The sequence below is a fragment of the Akebia trifoliata genome, chromosome 12, assembly GCF_017979445.1.
Source record: "Akebia trifoliata isolate Shusen 1 chromosome 12, ASM1797944v1, whole genome shotgun sequence".
NCBI classification, from domain to species: domain Eukaryota; kingdom Viridiplantae; phylum Streptophyta; class Magnoliopsida; order Ranunculales; family Lardizabalaceae; genus Akebia; species Akebia trifoliata.
The window spans coordinates 24,829,510-24,845,366 of record NC_141386.1 but is presented as its reverse complement, the minus strand read 5'-3'; the positions used below and the strand labels follow the sequence as shown (position 1 = coordinate 24,845,366).

Below are 15,857 nucleotides of genomic sequence, written 5' to 3'. Positions count from 1 at the left end.
CCGTCGTTTTCCACAACACTTTGTTGACAAGTACCAGCCGTCGTTCAGTAAAAATGACATTGTTTTTTACAACTGCCCTTGCGATGGTAAGGGCCGTCTTTGTTCTAAAAAAATGACGGTTTTGGGCTGTCGTTTTATGTGAAATATGACGTAGTGAAGAATAATTTTGTTCTCTTTAAATGGATTTTAAAAAAAAAGTTCCTAAAATGAAGATAATAAATCCTAATCTCTCGAAGACTATAACTACAATAAATAATATCATATTTGAAGGTGCTAACTTAAGTAAGTTGGTTAAGTTTATAGAGGTTTGATACCATGACATGGGTTCAAGATCATTGAACTCACCTTCAGATTGATCACTAACCCCTTGCTTGCTAAGTAAAGGAGAAGGATATTAAATTATATTTTTATCATGCCATGTGAGACAATAGATGGTTTGATGCATACCTCAAAATATGCACCAATCTATTTTCCTAAATTTGCACCATCCTTGCATCAAGATTCTCACTTTAATTTGGTGTCATATGCCCAATTCCAATGAAGTGCCATTTTATTCCCTCACAAATTTGAATGTTGGTTAAGCCGCATAAAATGTACTCTTTCCTCCAATTGTTTTGAGGCCAAAATTTTTTAGGAGCAGGATCAAGTAAAGTGTCTCGTTCCTATACAATAGGAACAGTGTCTACGTGGCACCTTTTGGTTGGGCATCAAAATACATCGAATTTCTAAGCAAACTATTTCTACATGGAACACAACCCAATGTCTTTAATCCCCAACCAAATGTTATTATGAGCATGACACACTTTTCTGGATAATAGAGCTCTAACTTGAGCAGGTTGGAAGGGTCAATCCAAATTGTAGAACTCTCAATCCGAGCTCAACTCAACCTGAACATCGGGTTAGAGCTCATGAACTCAAGCTCAACTCGAGATTGAGCTTCTAAAATCGGATTGATCTCGGGTTAGCCCAAGTTAGGTAATTTTGGGCGGATTAGCCCATTAAGCAATTCTAATTTCATTTTGATTAATACATAAATTTTATTTTATATCTTAAAAAATAAATACAATATAAACAAACAAATTCATTAGTAAATAAATTTGCACATAATCTTCAAATCCATTAGTTTTTTTTCTTTAATTTTACAAATATGTTTAAGAAGAGATAACTACTATTTTTTTTTTTTAAATAAATAAAAATATTTATATGTAAATATATAACATCAGGTTCAAGTTGAATTAGATTGCTCGGAGTCTCAACTTGAATTTAATGCGGGTTGAAATTTCCTAGCCCAGGCTCAACTTAATTTCTATATAAACCAACCCAGGCTTGTCCATCAATCGGGTAAGCCCGCCCAAGTTGCAACCCTAAAGGACAGTGACTCAAAATTCTAAATAACAAAGACCTTGTATGCAAAAAAGACAAATTGACTTAACTCTCATGTGACAAACTAATTAATAAGAGTCCAGATCATATGCACCTAGAGTGGAGGATTGAAACCCTCTTCCCACTCCTCAACTCATGTCGTGTAAGGCACAATTCAAGGAAATTTTACAAAGAAGATATTTTAGGCGTCAATCTCTTGGATTGTTACTTAGTAGCATTCGTTAAGGTGTGGAAAGAAGAATTCAATCCTCTGCCCTAGGTGCATAGGATCCAAACTCAAACAAATACTTTGTAACATTCTAAGTCTATGGCGGGCTTAACACATCTAGAATTTTAGCGTGTAATCATTAATAGCATTCCAAGCCTCGATTGGGACTAAACATTTCAAGATTTTAGACTTTCAGCATGTAAAGCTTGGACTCATTAATAGCATTCCAAGTCTCTAGCGAGTTTAAAACTTGTAACATGTAAAGTCTGGATTCATTAATTCATTTTTCTTGACTTTGTAGCATTTGAAAAATGCATATCTATAGTTAAATTTGCATAATTGGTTAACAAATTGACTCGTGGATTGTGTAGAAAATATGAATGAGAAGGAAGTGGCGGAACTAACAGTGTTTCTAAACCAAAAATGGCTCTTCTTTGACATGAACGTCAATGTCACAACTTGATAGGTTTAATACATATACACACCGTTCAAAATGTTATGTGCCCTAATTACCAGTCCCCCAATTAAGTATTTATTAAGTGCTTTTTGGTATAAAAAAATTACAAAATCATTATAAAAAAATGTTTTAAATTCTTCATTAACTATCAAGGAATTACATTTTTATTATTATTTAAAAGTAATTATTTTCTTGTTAGTTATCTAATGTAGGTGAAAACCACAAAAATGAAAAATACAAAAGTATCTTTAAAATAGAAAAATGCTTATATATATATATATATATATATATATATATATATATATATATATATATATATATATATATATATATATATATATATATATATATATTATCTAAACAACTTAAAAAATGAATCTAATGTTCTGAATGTCGAATATGAATTAAAAATTAAATTTAACCCATTATGCATATATATAATTATGAAAAACTAGTAGCTATAGCACAAAGGATGACTAAAAAAAGTTAAGATATTGGCAAGGCAACATTATTCTATGTGTAACACGTATTAGTAGAATTGATTTTCATTTCAATGATCGCGCATCTGAAATCGATATTTTATTTAGGTTTTTAAAACCATAAACATTTAGAACTAATCCATTGACACATCCCAAATCCTAACTATATCTCAAAAATTGATGTCTCTAAAATTATATTATGGTATTCTTATATTGTTTCCTGGAGAGAAAATTTTTGAATTTTATCGACATATATTGGTTAAAAAAATCAACAGGGCAAGAGCGTTAAGTGCACATCAAGGGTAAATGAAATGGCGATACTTTTGAGTTTTGACTATAACACCTTTCTCATATTAAAAATAAAAACAATTTTGACTCTTTAGTGTGTGCCACGTCATGCCTAACAAGGGTAATTTTGTAAATTAGGGATGCATTCAATATAGGGGGCTAATGTGATTGGTGGATCCCAAATTCTGTGAGCAATTTTTTTTTCCACATTAAACCAATATCTTCCTCTCTCAAAAGAAAAACAAATTAAAGACGAGAGTTATTATTAATTTGCAAATGTTAAATTTAGAATTTTAAGATTCTTACTGTAAAAAAATGTTAAATTTGTTTTAATGTGTAATTTTGAGTGGGGTTGTTTAATAGTTAATTGGGGTGTGATATATAATTTAAAAAAATGTGGGTTTAATGAGTAAAAGTTGGAGTGCCAATAGCAACTCTTTAGATTTTACTCATAGGGGCGACGGGAGGTGTTAGATATAGAAAATTAAATTGAGGGTAGAATGGATATTTAAAAGTGTATGATGACGTTGATCCGCCTAGTAAATGTAAAGAAGGGAGAGAAGTAAGAGAGGGAAAGTGAAGAGGAGAGAAGGGGGGTTCTTTGACCAAAATACACCTTGATCTAGTCTTGATCTTTTTTTATCTTCAAAGATGTGCTTTTTTTTTTTTTCTTTTTTCTTGATTTATTTGTGAAAGAGTTAAGAGTTGAGAATTGAGAGTAGAGAGGTGAGTTGAAAATTGAGAGTAGAGAGAGTTGTAGTTTTTGAAGGGGTATTTTTCTTAGTTTTTTATTAGGTGGTGTGAATTAAGAATGAGAGGGGATTTATAAAATTTGGAGGGTAATTTCTAGGGGGTATAATTGGGTGAATTGATGAGAATGAGTAAAATGTTTAAGATTTGAGAGAGAGAGGGTGTTTGTAAATTGAGGATGGTGGAAGGGTATTTGTGGAAGGAGGTTGAAATGGATCATTTGTGACTCAAATGGGTTTGATCTTTCAACTCATTTGGATTTAGTGTTAGGTGAAGTAGAATAAGTGGTGTTTCGTTAAAAGAATGGGGGTGTAATAAGGGTGATTGATTGGTTAAGTGTTTGGTGAGTTGAGGGGAGTGGGTTTTGATTAAAAGAATGAATTGTGTAAGAAGGTTAGTTGGTTAGATTTTGGAAGGATGGAAGAGGTGATAACACGTGTCAAAAGGGGGTGTAGAGATGGAATGTTAGATGATGTTTTTAGAGAAAAGGTGATGGGGGTTGGTAATTGGATGTGGGAAGTGAGTTGGGGTAGTAACATGTATCCCACCTTGATGATCTTGGGTGATTGGTTGTGATGTTGGGCTTGGGTAGGATAACTATAATGTTGGATTGAATAGGAATGGATTTGGGTTGGGTTAAATGGGAATGGATTAGAGTTGAGCTGAATGAATTTTGGTGGTGGGTTGAATAAGCATAGTAATAGGTCGAGTGGAATTGGGCTATGGTTCGATTGGAATGATGATTATAGAGGAAGGGTGATAAGTTCTTGGTCCGTGGGCCACGTGGGAAGGGTCTTGGGCCATTTATTGAAAGAGATAAAAAAATTGAAGGTTTGGTCTTTGAGGGCCCATTTCGATTTTTGGGGCATTTTGCATCGAGGGTCCGGTAAAATGTGGGTTTCTACACAATCAATTACACCAAAATATAAAATATAGAAAGAAGAATAATTTTGTTCCCTTTAAATAGATAAAAAAAAAAGGTCATAAAATGAAGATAATAAATCCTAATCTCTCGAAGATTGTAACTACAAAAATAATATCATATTTGAAGGTGCTAACTTAGGTAAGTTGGTTAAGTTTATAGAGGTTTAATACCATGACATGGGTTCCAAATCATTGAACTCACCTTCACATTGATCACTAACCCCTTGCTTGTTAAGTAAAGGAGAAGGATATAAAATTATATTTTTATCATGTCATGTGAGACAATAGATGAGTTTGATGCATACCTCAAAATATGTACCAATCTATTCTCCTAAAGTTGCACTATCCTTGCATCAAGATTCTCACTTTAATTTGGTGTCATATGCCCGATCCTAATGAAGTGTCATTTTATTCCCTCACAAATTTGAATGTTGGTTAAGCCGCATAAAACGTACTCTTCCCTCCAATCGTTTTGAGGCTAAAATTTTTTAGGATCAGGATCAAGTAAAGTGTCTCGTTCCTATACAATAGGAACATTGTCTATGTGGCACCTTTTGGTTATGCATCAAAATACATCGAATTTCTAAACAAACTGTTTCTACATGGTACACTACCCAATGGATTTAATCTCCAACCAAATGTTACTATACACATGATACACTTTTATAGATAGTAGGACTGCACCTAGGTAGGTTGGAGAGTCAATCCAAGTTGTAGAACCCTCAACCCGAGCTTAACTCAACTTGAACATCGGGTTAGAGCTCATTAACCCAAGCTCAACTTGAGACTGAGCTTTTAAAATCGGGTTGAGCACGGGTTAGCCTAAGTTAGGTAATTTTGGGCGGGTTGGCTCATTGAGCAATTCTAATTTCATTTTGATTAATACATAAATTTTATTTTATATCTTAAAAAATAAATACAATATAAACAAATAAATTCACTAGTAAATAAATTTGCACATAATCTCCCAATCCATTAGTTTTTTACCTTAATTTTACAAATATATTTAAGAAGAGATAACTACTATATTTTTTTTTAATAAATAAAAATATTTATATGTAAATATATAGCATCAGGTTCAAGTTGAATTAGATTGCTCGGAGTCTCAACTTGAATTTAATGCGGGTTGAAACTTCCTAGCCCAAGCTCAACTTAATTTCTATATAACCCAACCCAGGCTCGTCCATTAATCGGGTTAGCCCGCCCAAGTTGCAACCCTAATGGATAGTGACTCAAAATTCTATCTAACAAAGACCTGGTAAGCAAAAAAGACAAATTGACTTAACTCTCATATAACAAACTAATTAATAAGAGTCTAGATCATATGCACTTAGAGTAGAGGATTGAAACCCTCCTCCCACACCTCAACTCATGCCACGTAAGGCACAATCCAAGGGAATTTTAAAAAGAAGATATTTTAGGCGTCAATCTCTTGGATTGTAGCTTAGTGACATTCATTGAGGTTTGGTAAGAGGGATTCAATCCTCCGCCCTAGGTGCTTAGGATCCAAGCTCAAACAAAGACTTTGTAGCATGCCAAGTCTATGGTGGGCTTAACACGTCTAGAATTTTAGCATGTAAAACATGTAATCATTAATAGCATTCCAAGTCTCGGTTGGCGGGCTAAACATTTCAAGATTTTAGACTTTTAGCATGTAAAGCTTGGACTCATTAATAGCATTCTAAGTCTTTAGCGAGCTTAGCACTTGTAACATGGAAAGTCTGGACTCATTAATTCACTTTTCTTGACTTTGTAGCATTTGAAAAATGCATATCTATAATTAAATTTGCATAATTGGTTAACAAATTGACTCGTGGATTGTGTAGAAAATATGAATGAGAAGGAAGTGGCGGAACTAACAGTGTTTCTAAACCAAAAATGACTCTTCTTGATATGAAAGTTGGTGTCACAACTTGATAGGTTTAATACATATACACACACACACCATTCAAAATGCTATGTGTCCTAATTAGCAGTCCACCCTATTAAGTATTTATTAAGTGATTTTTGGTATAAAAAAAATTACATAGTCATAATAAAAAAATGTTTTAAATTCTTCATTAACTATCAAGGAATTACATTTTTAATATTATTCAAAAGTAATTATTTTCTTGTTAGTTATCTAATGTGGGCGAAAACCACAAAAATGAAAAATACAAAAGTATCTTTAAAATAGAAAAATGCTTTTATATATGTATATATTATCTAAACAACTTAAAAAATGAATCTAATGTTCTGAATGTCGAATATGAATTAAAAATTGAATTTCACCCATAATGCATATATAATTATGAAAAACTAGTACCTGTAGCACAAAGGGTGATCGAAAAAAGTTAAGATATTGGCAAGGCATCATTATTCTATGTGTAACGGGTATTAGTAGAATTGATTTTCATTTCAGCGATCGCACATCTAAAATCGATATTTTATTTAGGTTTTTAAAACCATAAACATGTAGAACTGATTCATTGACACATCCCTAATCCTAATTATATTTTAAAAATTTATGTCTCTAAAATTATATTATGATATTCTTATATTGTTTCTCGGAGAGAGAAATTTTTAATTTTTCTGACGTATACTGGTTAGAAAAATCAACAAGGCAAGAGCGTTATGTGCACATAAGGGTAAATAAAATAGCGATACTTTTGAGTTTTGACTATCACACCTTTCTCGTATTAAAAATAAAAACAATTTTGACTCTCTAGTGTGTGCCATGTCATGCCTAACAAGGGTAATTTTGTAAATTAGGGATGCATTCAATATAGGAGGCTAATGTGATTGGTGGATCCCAAATTCTATGAGCAATTTTTTTTTTTTCCACATTAGACTACTATCTTCCTCTCTCAAAAGAAAAACAAATTAAAGAAGAGAGTTATTATTAGTTTGCAAATGTTAATTTTAGAATTTTATATGGATTTGATTCTTATTATAAAAAAATGTTAAATTTGTTTCAATGTATAATTTTGAGTGGAGTTGTTTAATATTTAATTGGAGTGTGATAAATAATTTAAGAAACGTGGGTGTAATAAGTAAAAGTTTGAGTGCCAATAGCAACTCTCTAGATTTTACTCGTAGGGGCGGCGAAAATTAAATTGAGGGTAGAATGGATATTTAAAAGCGTAGGTGCAAGTTAATTCGGTTCAAACCGAGAACCGAACTAAATTGTGTATTTTAGATTAGTTTGGTTCGGTTTAGATTAAATACGATTCGATTTCGGGTTAAAAAATGAAAAACCGACGAGTTCGGTCCGGTTCGATTCTCGATTCATATTTAATAAAAAACCAAAGCAAACCGAAAATCGAACCAACCATTATTTTTAATAAAATATAAGTTGTTTTTATTTAAAAAAAAACCCTAACTCTACTCTCTCGCTCTCTATTATCTCTCGTCTCTTGCAGGTGAGGCTGCGGGACTGCTGGCTGCTTCTCAACTCCGGCGGCCGAGGTCATCCCCTCCCTCTCTCTCTCTCTAGCGAGTTGCAAGGCATGTGGCTAGTGGCTAGCGGCTGCGGACTGCTTCTCAATTCCGACGGTCAGTCATCTCTCTCTCTCTCTCTCTCAATGCAGGGGAATACTTCAAACCCTCTCTTATTTGTGTGTGTCTGTGTGTTTTTTTTTTTTTTTTTTCTGATTTTTCCATTTATTATTTCTCATATTGTTTCTGAAGAAATCTTCAGTAGATCTGAGTTTCAGTGATGGAATTTCACACAATGAAGAGGAAATCTCTTCAGGCTTTGTGCAAGAAACACAATCTCCCTCAAAAATGAAACCAATTTGGAGATGGAAGATCTCCTTATTTCGCTTTTCAAGGTGCCCCAAATAACAAACCCTCTTCTCTCACCCTCCTCGTTTTGGCTTTTTTTCTTGTTTCAGATCACACTCACAAATAGATATATTAATTTTCTTGGTTCTATTTATTTAATTAAATAGGCGGACAAAAACACTTCAAACGGTAATGGTGATTTCTGATCAAAGTTGTTCTCTCCATCTACAATTGCTAAAGAAGGTATGTATTTCCATAATTTCATTGATAAATTTGTGTAAAATTTTTTTTTTTTTAACCATGAAACCGAACCGAACCAAACCGAACCGAACCGAACCAAACCGAATTAAGGTCGGTTTGGATTGGTTCGGTTTTAGTTCAAATCGGTTCGGTTCTGATTTTGCTCTAAACCGAACCAACCCGAATCAAGTTGCACCCTTAGATCCACCTAAAAGATTTGTTGGGTAACAATCTTGAAAGTGAAAACTCCAAGGGAGTTTTTGTAATAAAAAGGCAACAATGAGGTCTGCCTAGTAAATCTTTCTTCTTTTATTTTCTTTTCTGTCATTGTGAAAGAGAAAACAAAGAAAGGGGAAGGGTCCACCACTTTATCTATAAATAAATCTTGTTATTGTAAAAGAGGAATTAAAATTGAGAAAGAAAGTAATGGCGAGATTCATGACTAGTGTTGTGTTATTGTTCTCTTTTATGATCCACTTCACTTACTACTGCTTCGGTGAAAAAGATTCCAAGTTGCTGTTGCGTTGCTTACCGAATGAAAGAGAAGTTCTACTTAAGTTCAAAGAAGGTCTCATTGATCCCACACATCGCCTTTCTTCTTGGGTCCTCTCCCAACAACAAGATTGCTGCACTTGGAATGGAATAACTTGCGACAACACTACCGGACACGTCATCAAGCTTGATCTCTGAAATCACCCATCTCTTTACGATAGTGGAGATGTTGACCTTTTTTATAAGAGAAGACTGGTGGCAAGTGGAGAGGTAAATCCTTCATTGCTTGAGTTGAAACATTTGAATTACTTGGACTTGAGTTGGAACAATTTCTCTTATTTCAAAATTCCCAACTTTTTTGGATCTTTCCATGAATTGAGATATCTCAATCTCTCTTCAGCAATGTTTGGTGGTGTTATTCCACCTCATCTCGGTAATCTCTCCAACTTGCTTTCTCTCGATCTTTCTTGTCCTCCCCGTGTGGACTCATTATACCATTACTTAACTATTTGCCCATTCTCGACTGTTATGAATTGGATCGCTCATCTTTCTTCTCTTCAACTCCTTGACATGAGTGGAATCTACCTTTCCAATGAGGCATCACAATTCATCAACTTGCTTCCTTCTTTAAAAGAGTTGCGCTTGTCTGAATGTCTACTACCACTCACTTATCTTTCATCATCATCATCATCATTTCTTAATAATCTCACATCTCTTTCCATCCTTGATCTTAGCTCGAATGATTTTGAAGGTCCAATCCCAACTACTCTTTGGAACATGACTTCTTTTATTTTCCTTGCTCGCTCCGACAACTTTTTCACTTCTAATCGTCCAATTCTTGATGCTTCAAGGAATCTCTGCTCATTGAAAACGTTAAACCTTTTTAACAACAAATTAGCAAGGAAAATAACTGATAAGTATTTTGGATACTTGTCTTGTCCATGCTTCATGGATACTTTGGAGACACTGGATTTGTCATATAATGAACTCAGTGGGTATTTGCCTAATTGTTTGGGCCAGTTTAAGAATCTAAAATACCTTTCTCTTTCATTCAACTCATTTTATGGTCCTATTCCCACATCTCTCGGCTCATTGTCGACTTTGAGAGAATTATATCTCAATTACAATCAATTGAATGGTCTTATTCCCACATCTCTCGGCTCATTGTCGACTTTGAGAGAATTATATCTCAATCACAATCAATTAATTGGGAATGTTCCAGAAAGCCTAGGGCAACTTTCAGAGCTAAAACAATTGGATCTTTCTTTCAATTCTTTAAAAAGGGTTGTATCTGAGGTTCATTTTGCTCAACTCTCCAAACTACAAGATTTGGAAATGAGTTCCAACTCTTTGGTTCTGAAAGTTGGACCTGATTGGGTACCTCCTTTCCAAGTGAAGTATTTGCAAATGTCATCTTGCATAATAGGTCTCCTGTTCCCCGAATGGCTCCGAACACAAACTACTATTACTTATTTGGATATCTCCAATGCGAACATTTCAGATTCCATTCCAAACTGGTTTGGGAACCTCTCTTCTCATTTATACTTCTTAAATCTCTCTCACAATCAGATCCATGGCAAGGTGCCTACTTTTGTGGCGTCAAACAATCAATCTTTGAGTCTGGATTTGAGTTCCAACAAATTTGAGGGTCGCTTACCGCATTTTCCTTCGAATGTTAATATATTGGATCTCTCCAATAACTCAATTTCAGGAACTATACCACAAAGTATAGATGATATGATGCCTAGATTACTGAGTTTGTTTCTTTCTGACAACATTATTGGTGGCAGCATCCCTCGTTCATTATGTAAAATGAAGAACTTAAACCTTCTTGATCTCTCAAAAAATCATTTGTATGGACATCTCCCTCATTGTTTGGGTAATTTACCCTTGATAGTTTTAGATTTATCATCCAACAATCTTTCAGGAGTTATTCCAAATTCAATGGGTGATCAATCATTGCTACAATCATTGCACTTGAACAAAAACAACTTTAGTGGAATGTTCCCCTTGGCCTTGCAAAATTGCTCTTACTTGATTGTTCTTGACCTTGGAGAGAATAACTTATCTGGGAACATGCCTGCATGGATTGGAAAGAGCCTGACATCGTTACAAATGTTAAGCTGAAGTCTAATAAGTTTGATGGTGATATTCCTTCACCACTGTGCCGTCTATCTCATCTTCAAATAATAGACCTTGCTAGTAACAATTTATCTGGAATTATCCCCCGTTGTTTCGGCAATTTCAGTGCTATGGTTTCCAATCAAATAGGACAGTACAATTATATGTCTGGACTAATTGACTACAAGGATCAAATAAGGGAAGTCATAAGAGGAAGAGAAGATGAATATAAAAAGTTGCTGCCATTCGTCGTCAACATAGACCTTTCAAATAATAAGTTGGTAGGACAGATACCCAAGGAGCTAACCGATCTTTATCGACTGTATAATTTGAATTTATCAAGAAATTTTTTAACTGGAAGTATTCCAGCAAAGATTGGTCAATTGAGGTCATTGGAATCTCTCGATTTATCCAAGAACCGTCTTTCAGGCACAATTCCTCAAAGCCTATCAAATTTAACATTTTTAAATCACTTGAACCTATCATACAACAACTTGTCGGGACAAATTCCATCAGGCAGCCAACTCCGAATCCTTCGATTTATAAGGACAATCCAGAATTTTGTGGAGTTCCATTGGAGAAGAAGTGCTTAGATGATGTGTCATCACATGCTCCCACAATTGATGAAAAAGAAGAAGAAGAGTCAAAAATTGGTTGGTTCCATATTGGAATGGCATCAGGATTCGTGGTAGGAAATTTTGGAGCTTGTGGTGTTTTATTATTCAAGAAGACTTGGAGGTACGTTTATTTTCAATTTGTGGATGATATCATAGACACATTGTATGTGGTGATACTAGCGTCAGTAGCTCGATTGAAGAGGAGGTTCAAGTGCTAGATTGAAGAAGAGGTTCAAGTGCAATCCGGATGAAGAATAAAATTTTTTGCTTTGTTTGTTGCTCAATCATGTACTCTTTATATATATATATATATATATATATATATATATATATATATATATATATATATATATATATATATATATATATTTATAGTGAGGGCTTATGTGTTTGCATTTACAAGAATAATGTGTAATTTTATTAGTTTCTATGTACAATACATGTAGTTATCTTAAGAGGTCATTTAAGCCCATTGACTCAATTCAACCCTTGTAGACCTACACCGAAATTACTTGGATCATTGTTAGCAATTTGACCAACAATTCACAAAGTATACATGAATTATGCAATAATTGATTAAAATAGCCGTGCAATTCAATTATTGATAAAATATGCCTTTTTGACTTAAAAAAATTTATTCACAATTTGTTCATCTCTCGAATTCAATAATTCAAAAAATTGTGTATAATTAGGGGTTAAAACACAAGTCATATTTTTTACAAGGTAATGCATTCTTCACTCTCCCTCATCTTTTACAGTTTCCATTATTTTTGTTCATCTTTCTTTAACTCTTTCCCTATCTCTTTGGATTTTTGTTCATCTTTCAATACTCAACTGAAGTATTTGCAAATGTGATTTGTGGCTTAACTAAGCATTAAAAAAGATGGTGATCGTGACATTGACATTAAATTATCACCAATGCCACGCCGTTGACGTCTTAGACGTTCTTTTCACCATATTGGATCAACCAAGGAAATATATATATTGGAAAAAGGGTGCGGTGCTCTTAACTTATAATAGGAACATAAGGTCAAAATCCAGCATACATATTATTGTTTATAATGAAATTAGTTAAGAATAGAACCTCTACATGATTGTTGAGATACGAAACTGTGGAAGAGAAAACGACTACAATTGGGATATGAAATTTTATTAATCTCAACGTGGAAGTTATATCGATTGAAGGTAGCAGTTAGCCAATCCAAAAAAATTTATACCTAAAATTGTTCTTGTTTTCAGTGTAAAATAATGGCATTTTGAGTAGGTTGTACATCATATATACCTACCACATGTGCACTTGCTTTGCATAAACATTTCCACACAATTACATTGAAAGAGAAAAGATGAACTTTATATTAAGTGCATTACTTCTTCTCATTCTACACTTGTGACAGAATGCCTGAATGTTGAAGCACAGCCATGCAAACAAAGTGGCAATGTGAGAGGGAGGAAACCCCCTCCTGGTCAATGCAATAGAGAGAATGACTCTTAGGGTATGTTTGATTGCACATGGAAAATAGGGTGGAAAATCAATTTCCATGGAAAATGATATTTTTCAAGTGTTTGATTGCACATGGAAATGGAATTCATTTTCCACCCCATTCAAAAAGTCCACTAAATCATGGATTTCACTTTCCCACCCATATGGGTGGGAAAATGAAATCCACCCATATTTTCCATCACCAATTCTTCCCTACCACCACCACCACCACCACTACCACCACCACCACAATCACCACCACCACCACCACCACCACTACCACCACCACAATCACCACCACTACCACCACCACCACCACCACCACCACCACCACCACCATCACCATCACCATTATACTAACCTCGTCATCGTCGTCATCGCCGTTATCACCATCGCCGTCGCCATCGGCTCCGTCTCCGACCACCTACTATCTTTCTTCTTCTCATTCTTCTCCATCCCTCACCTCATCCGCCACCACTACCACCACGTTCTCCCTCCCATCTTCCTCACTTACCTCCGTCGCCACCGTCACCGCCGCCACCGTCGTCGCCGCCACCATCGCCGTCGTGGCCGCCACCGCCGTCGTGGCCGCCACCGCCGCCGTCGCAGTCATGGCCGCCACCATCGTACTCGTCGCCGTCGTGGCCGCCACCGTCGCCGTCGTCATGGCCGCCACCGTCGCCGCCACCTTCGTCGCCACATCCTCCCCCCTCCCTCTTCCTCGTCATCTTCTTCTTCCTCTCCCCCTCCTATCATCTTCTTCCTCCTTCTCCTCTTTTTCTTTTTTCTTATATTTTTCCATGATTTTATCCATGCGAAATCAAACAATGGAATTTGATTTTCCAACCCTACCTATTTTCCACAACTAATTTTCCATGGATTTCAAATTCCATGGAAAGTGACTTTCCATGCAATTAAACATACCCTTATTGTTCTGTACAAGGAAAGCTCTACCCCGTCTACAGGTGTTCGCCACCCATCTCCACCCATACAAAGGCACTTTTGACAATCAACAGTTTTGAGAAGGGTGGAAATGGAGGTGGGCCTTCAGAATGTGACAATCAATACCATTCTGATGACACACCAGTGGTAGCTCTATCGACTGGATGGTTCAACAATGAGAACAGGTGTTTGAAGAACATCATGATCAGCAGTAACAGGCGTAGTGTGGTGGCCATGGTGGTTGATGAGTGTGACTCAACTATGGGTTGCGATAGTTGATAAGGTCCCAATTATTCAATTTTGGGACTTTAATTTCATCAAGATTATCAAAGTTTGAATACTAGTTCCTTAAAAATAATAATAAATTATATTAAATTCCAAATTAATGTAGCTAACAATAAATTGTTATTAATTTCAGGTAAAAATGGCACATTCGGAAACCAACAAAAGACATAACAATTACGGTTACAATACGTTAGCCGAAAGGAAGCATCTAGAAAAAACTCGAAGGATTTGACCGTCATGTTACTACTTTGCGACTAGGCATGACTGCGCCGCGATCACCTTGAGGAATTTGTCTTCGAGATTTGCACAGAAGCTTCCAATTGCTTCGGTGGTTGTAACTGAATGGGTCGTACGAATCAAATCATCCGCCAAATCAATTCGATTACCCGAATACGAATGTTATAAATTAGAGGGTTGATTTAGGAGAAGGGGTCTCCTCTTGCTCTCTTCTTCTATAATTTTTGATTTTTCTTTCTTCAATTTTCTGTAATTTCCTTTTGAGAAAGCTCTTGAATGTAGTGAGAATATCAAGAGTGATCCATTCATTGTTTTTGTAATTCTTAGGAGAGCTATAAAAGAAGGACTACAGATCGATCATCATCTTCTTCACCCATGTTCTTCGTTCTTTTGTTATTTTCTGCAATTACAATTTTTGCGATGATTTGCGATGATCGGCTAGACTCTCCTTAGAGAGGTCAAGAATGCCGGAGCAATTTCATCTTACAATGTTGTTTTGATTCTTTATTTCTGCTTTACATGTTAATTCTGAGAATCCTCTTAGGATAAGATTAACAAACTTATACATTCAAATCAAGCTTAGATGATTGTTACTTAGATAAGCTCAAGAACAATCATGCTATGTGGAGAATTGAAGTATAAGTCAGTTAATCCTATTTAAGTTTGGGATTCTCATGAATACTCTTTGGTTACCATCAATGTTTAATTCGATCTATCTTCCGATCCACGAGCAATGACTTGCTACGTGGATTGAGTTATAATTAGAATAAATCAACATTTTGGATGAATTGCAAATGTTGAATTGACCTCTCCAAGTTCTTTTCCTTATATCTTCAATCTCTATTGTTAGTTTAATTTCATTTACAAATTAGTTGCTACTCTCTTCTCTGTTTTTTTTTACAAATCAATTTGTTTTAAGAAAAATCTGTTTTGGCCTTTTTATCCGAATGAGATTTTGAATCCAAACTGTCCCTATGGAACGAATTCGACTTGCCCATAGTCTTATTTTACATTTCTATATCTCTGCATTTACACAGCAGATTTACAATCGATCAAAATGGCGCCATTGTCGGGGACAGCGAGTTGATTCATTTTCCAATTCGGAAAGAATCCGAAACAGTTTTCGAAACAGAACTGAAATTTGTTTTGCTTGAAACAGAAGTCAAACGAACAGAAAAAAATTTGAAAA

General features: G+C 35.1%; 1 protein-coding gene across 1 annotated transcript in view; it reads left to right on the top strand.

The window, feature by feature from the left end:
- The first annotated feature begins 7,841 nt into the window (after positions 1–7,841).
- LOC147389131 (putative ripening-related protein 1) overlaps positions 7,842–15,857 on the top strand; it is a 30,795-nt gene continuing 22,779 nt past the window's right edge. Inside the window, exons 1-3 of the mRNA XM_086418422.1 lie at positions 7,842–8,023; positions 8,172–8,301; positions 8,422–8,497. Coding sequence (XP_086274548.1) covers positions 7,978–8,023; positions 8,172–8,301; positions 8,422–8,497 — 252 coding nt within the window. The 5' untranslated portion in view covers positions 7,842–7,977. The remainder of the gene's footprint in view (positions 8,024–8,171; positions 8,302–8,421; positions 8,498–15,857) is intronic.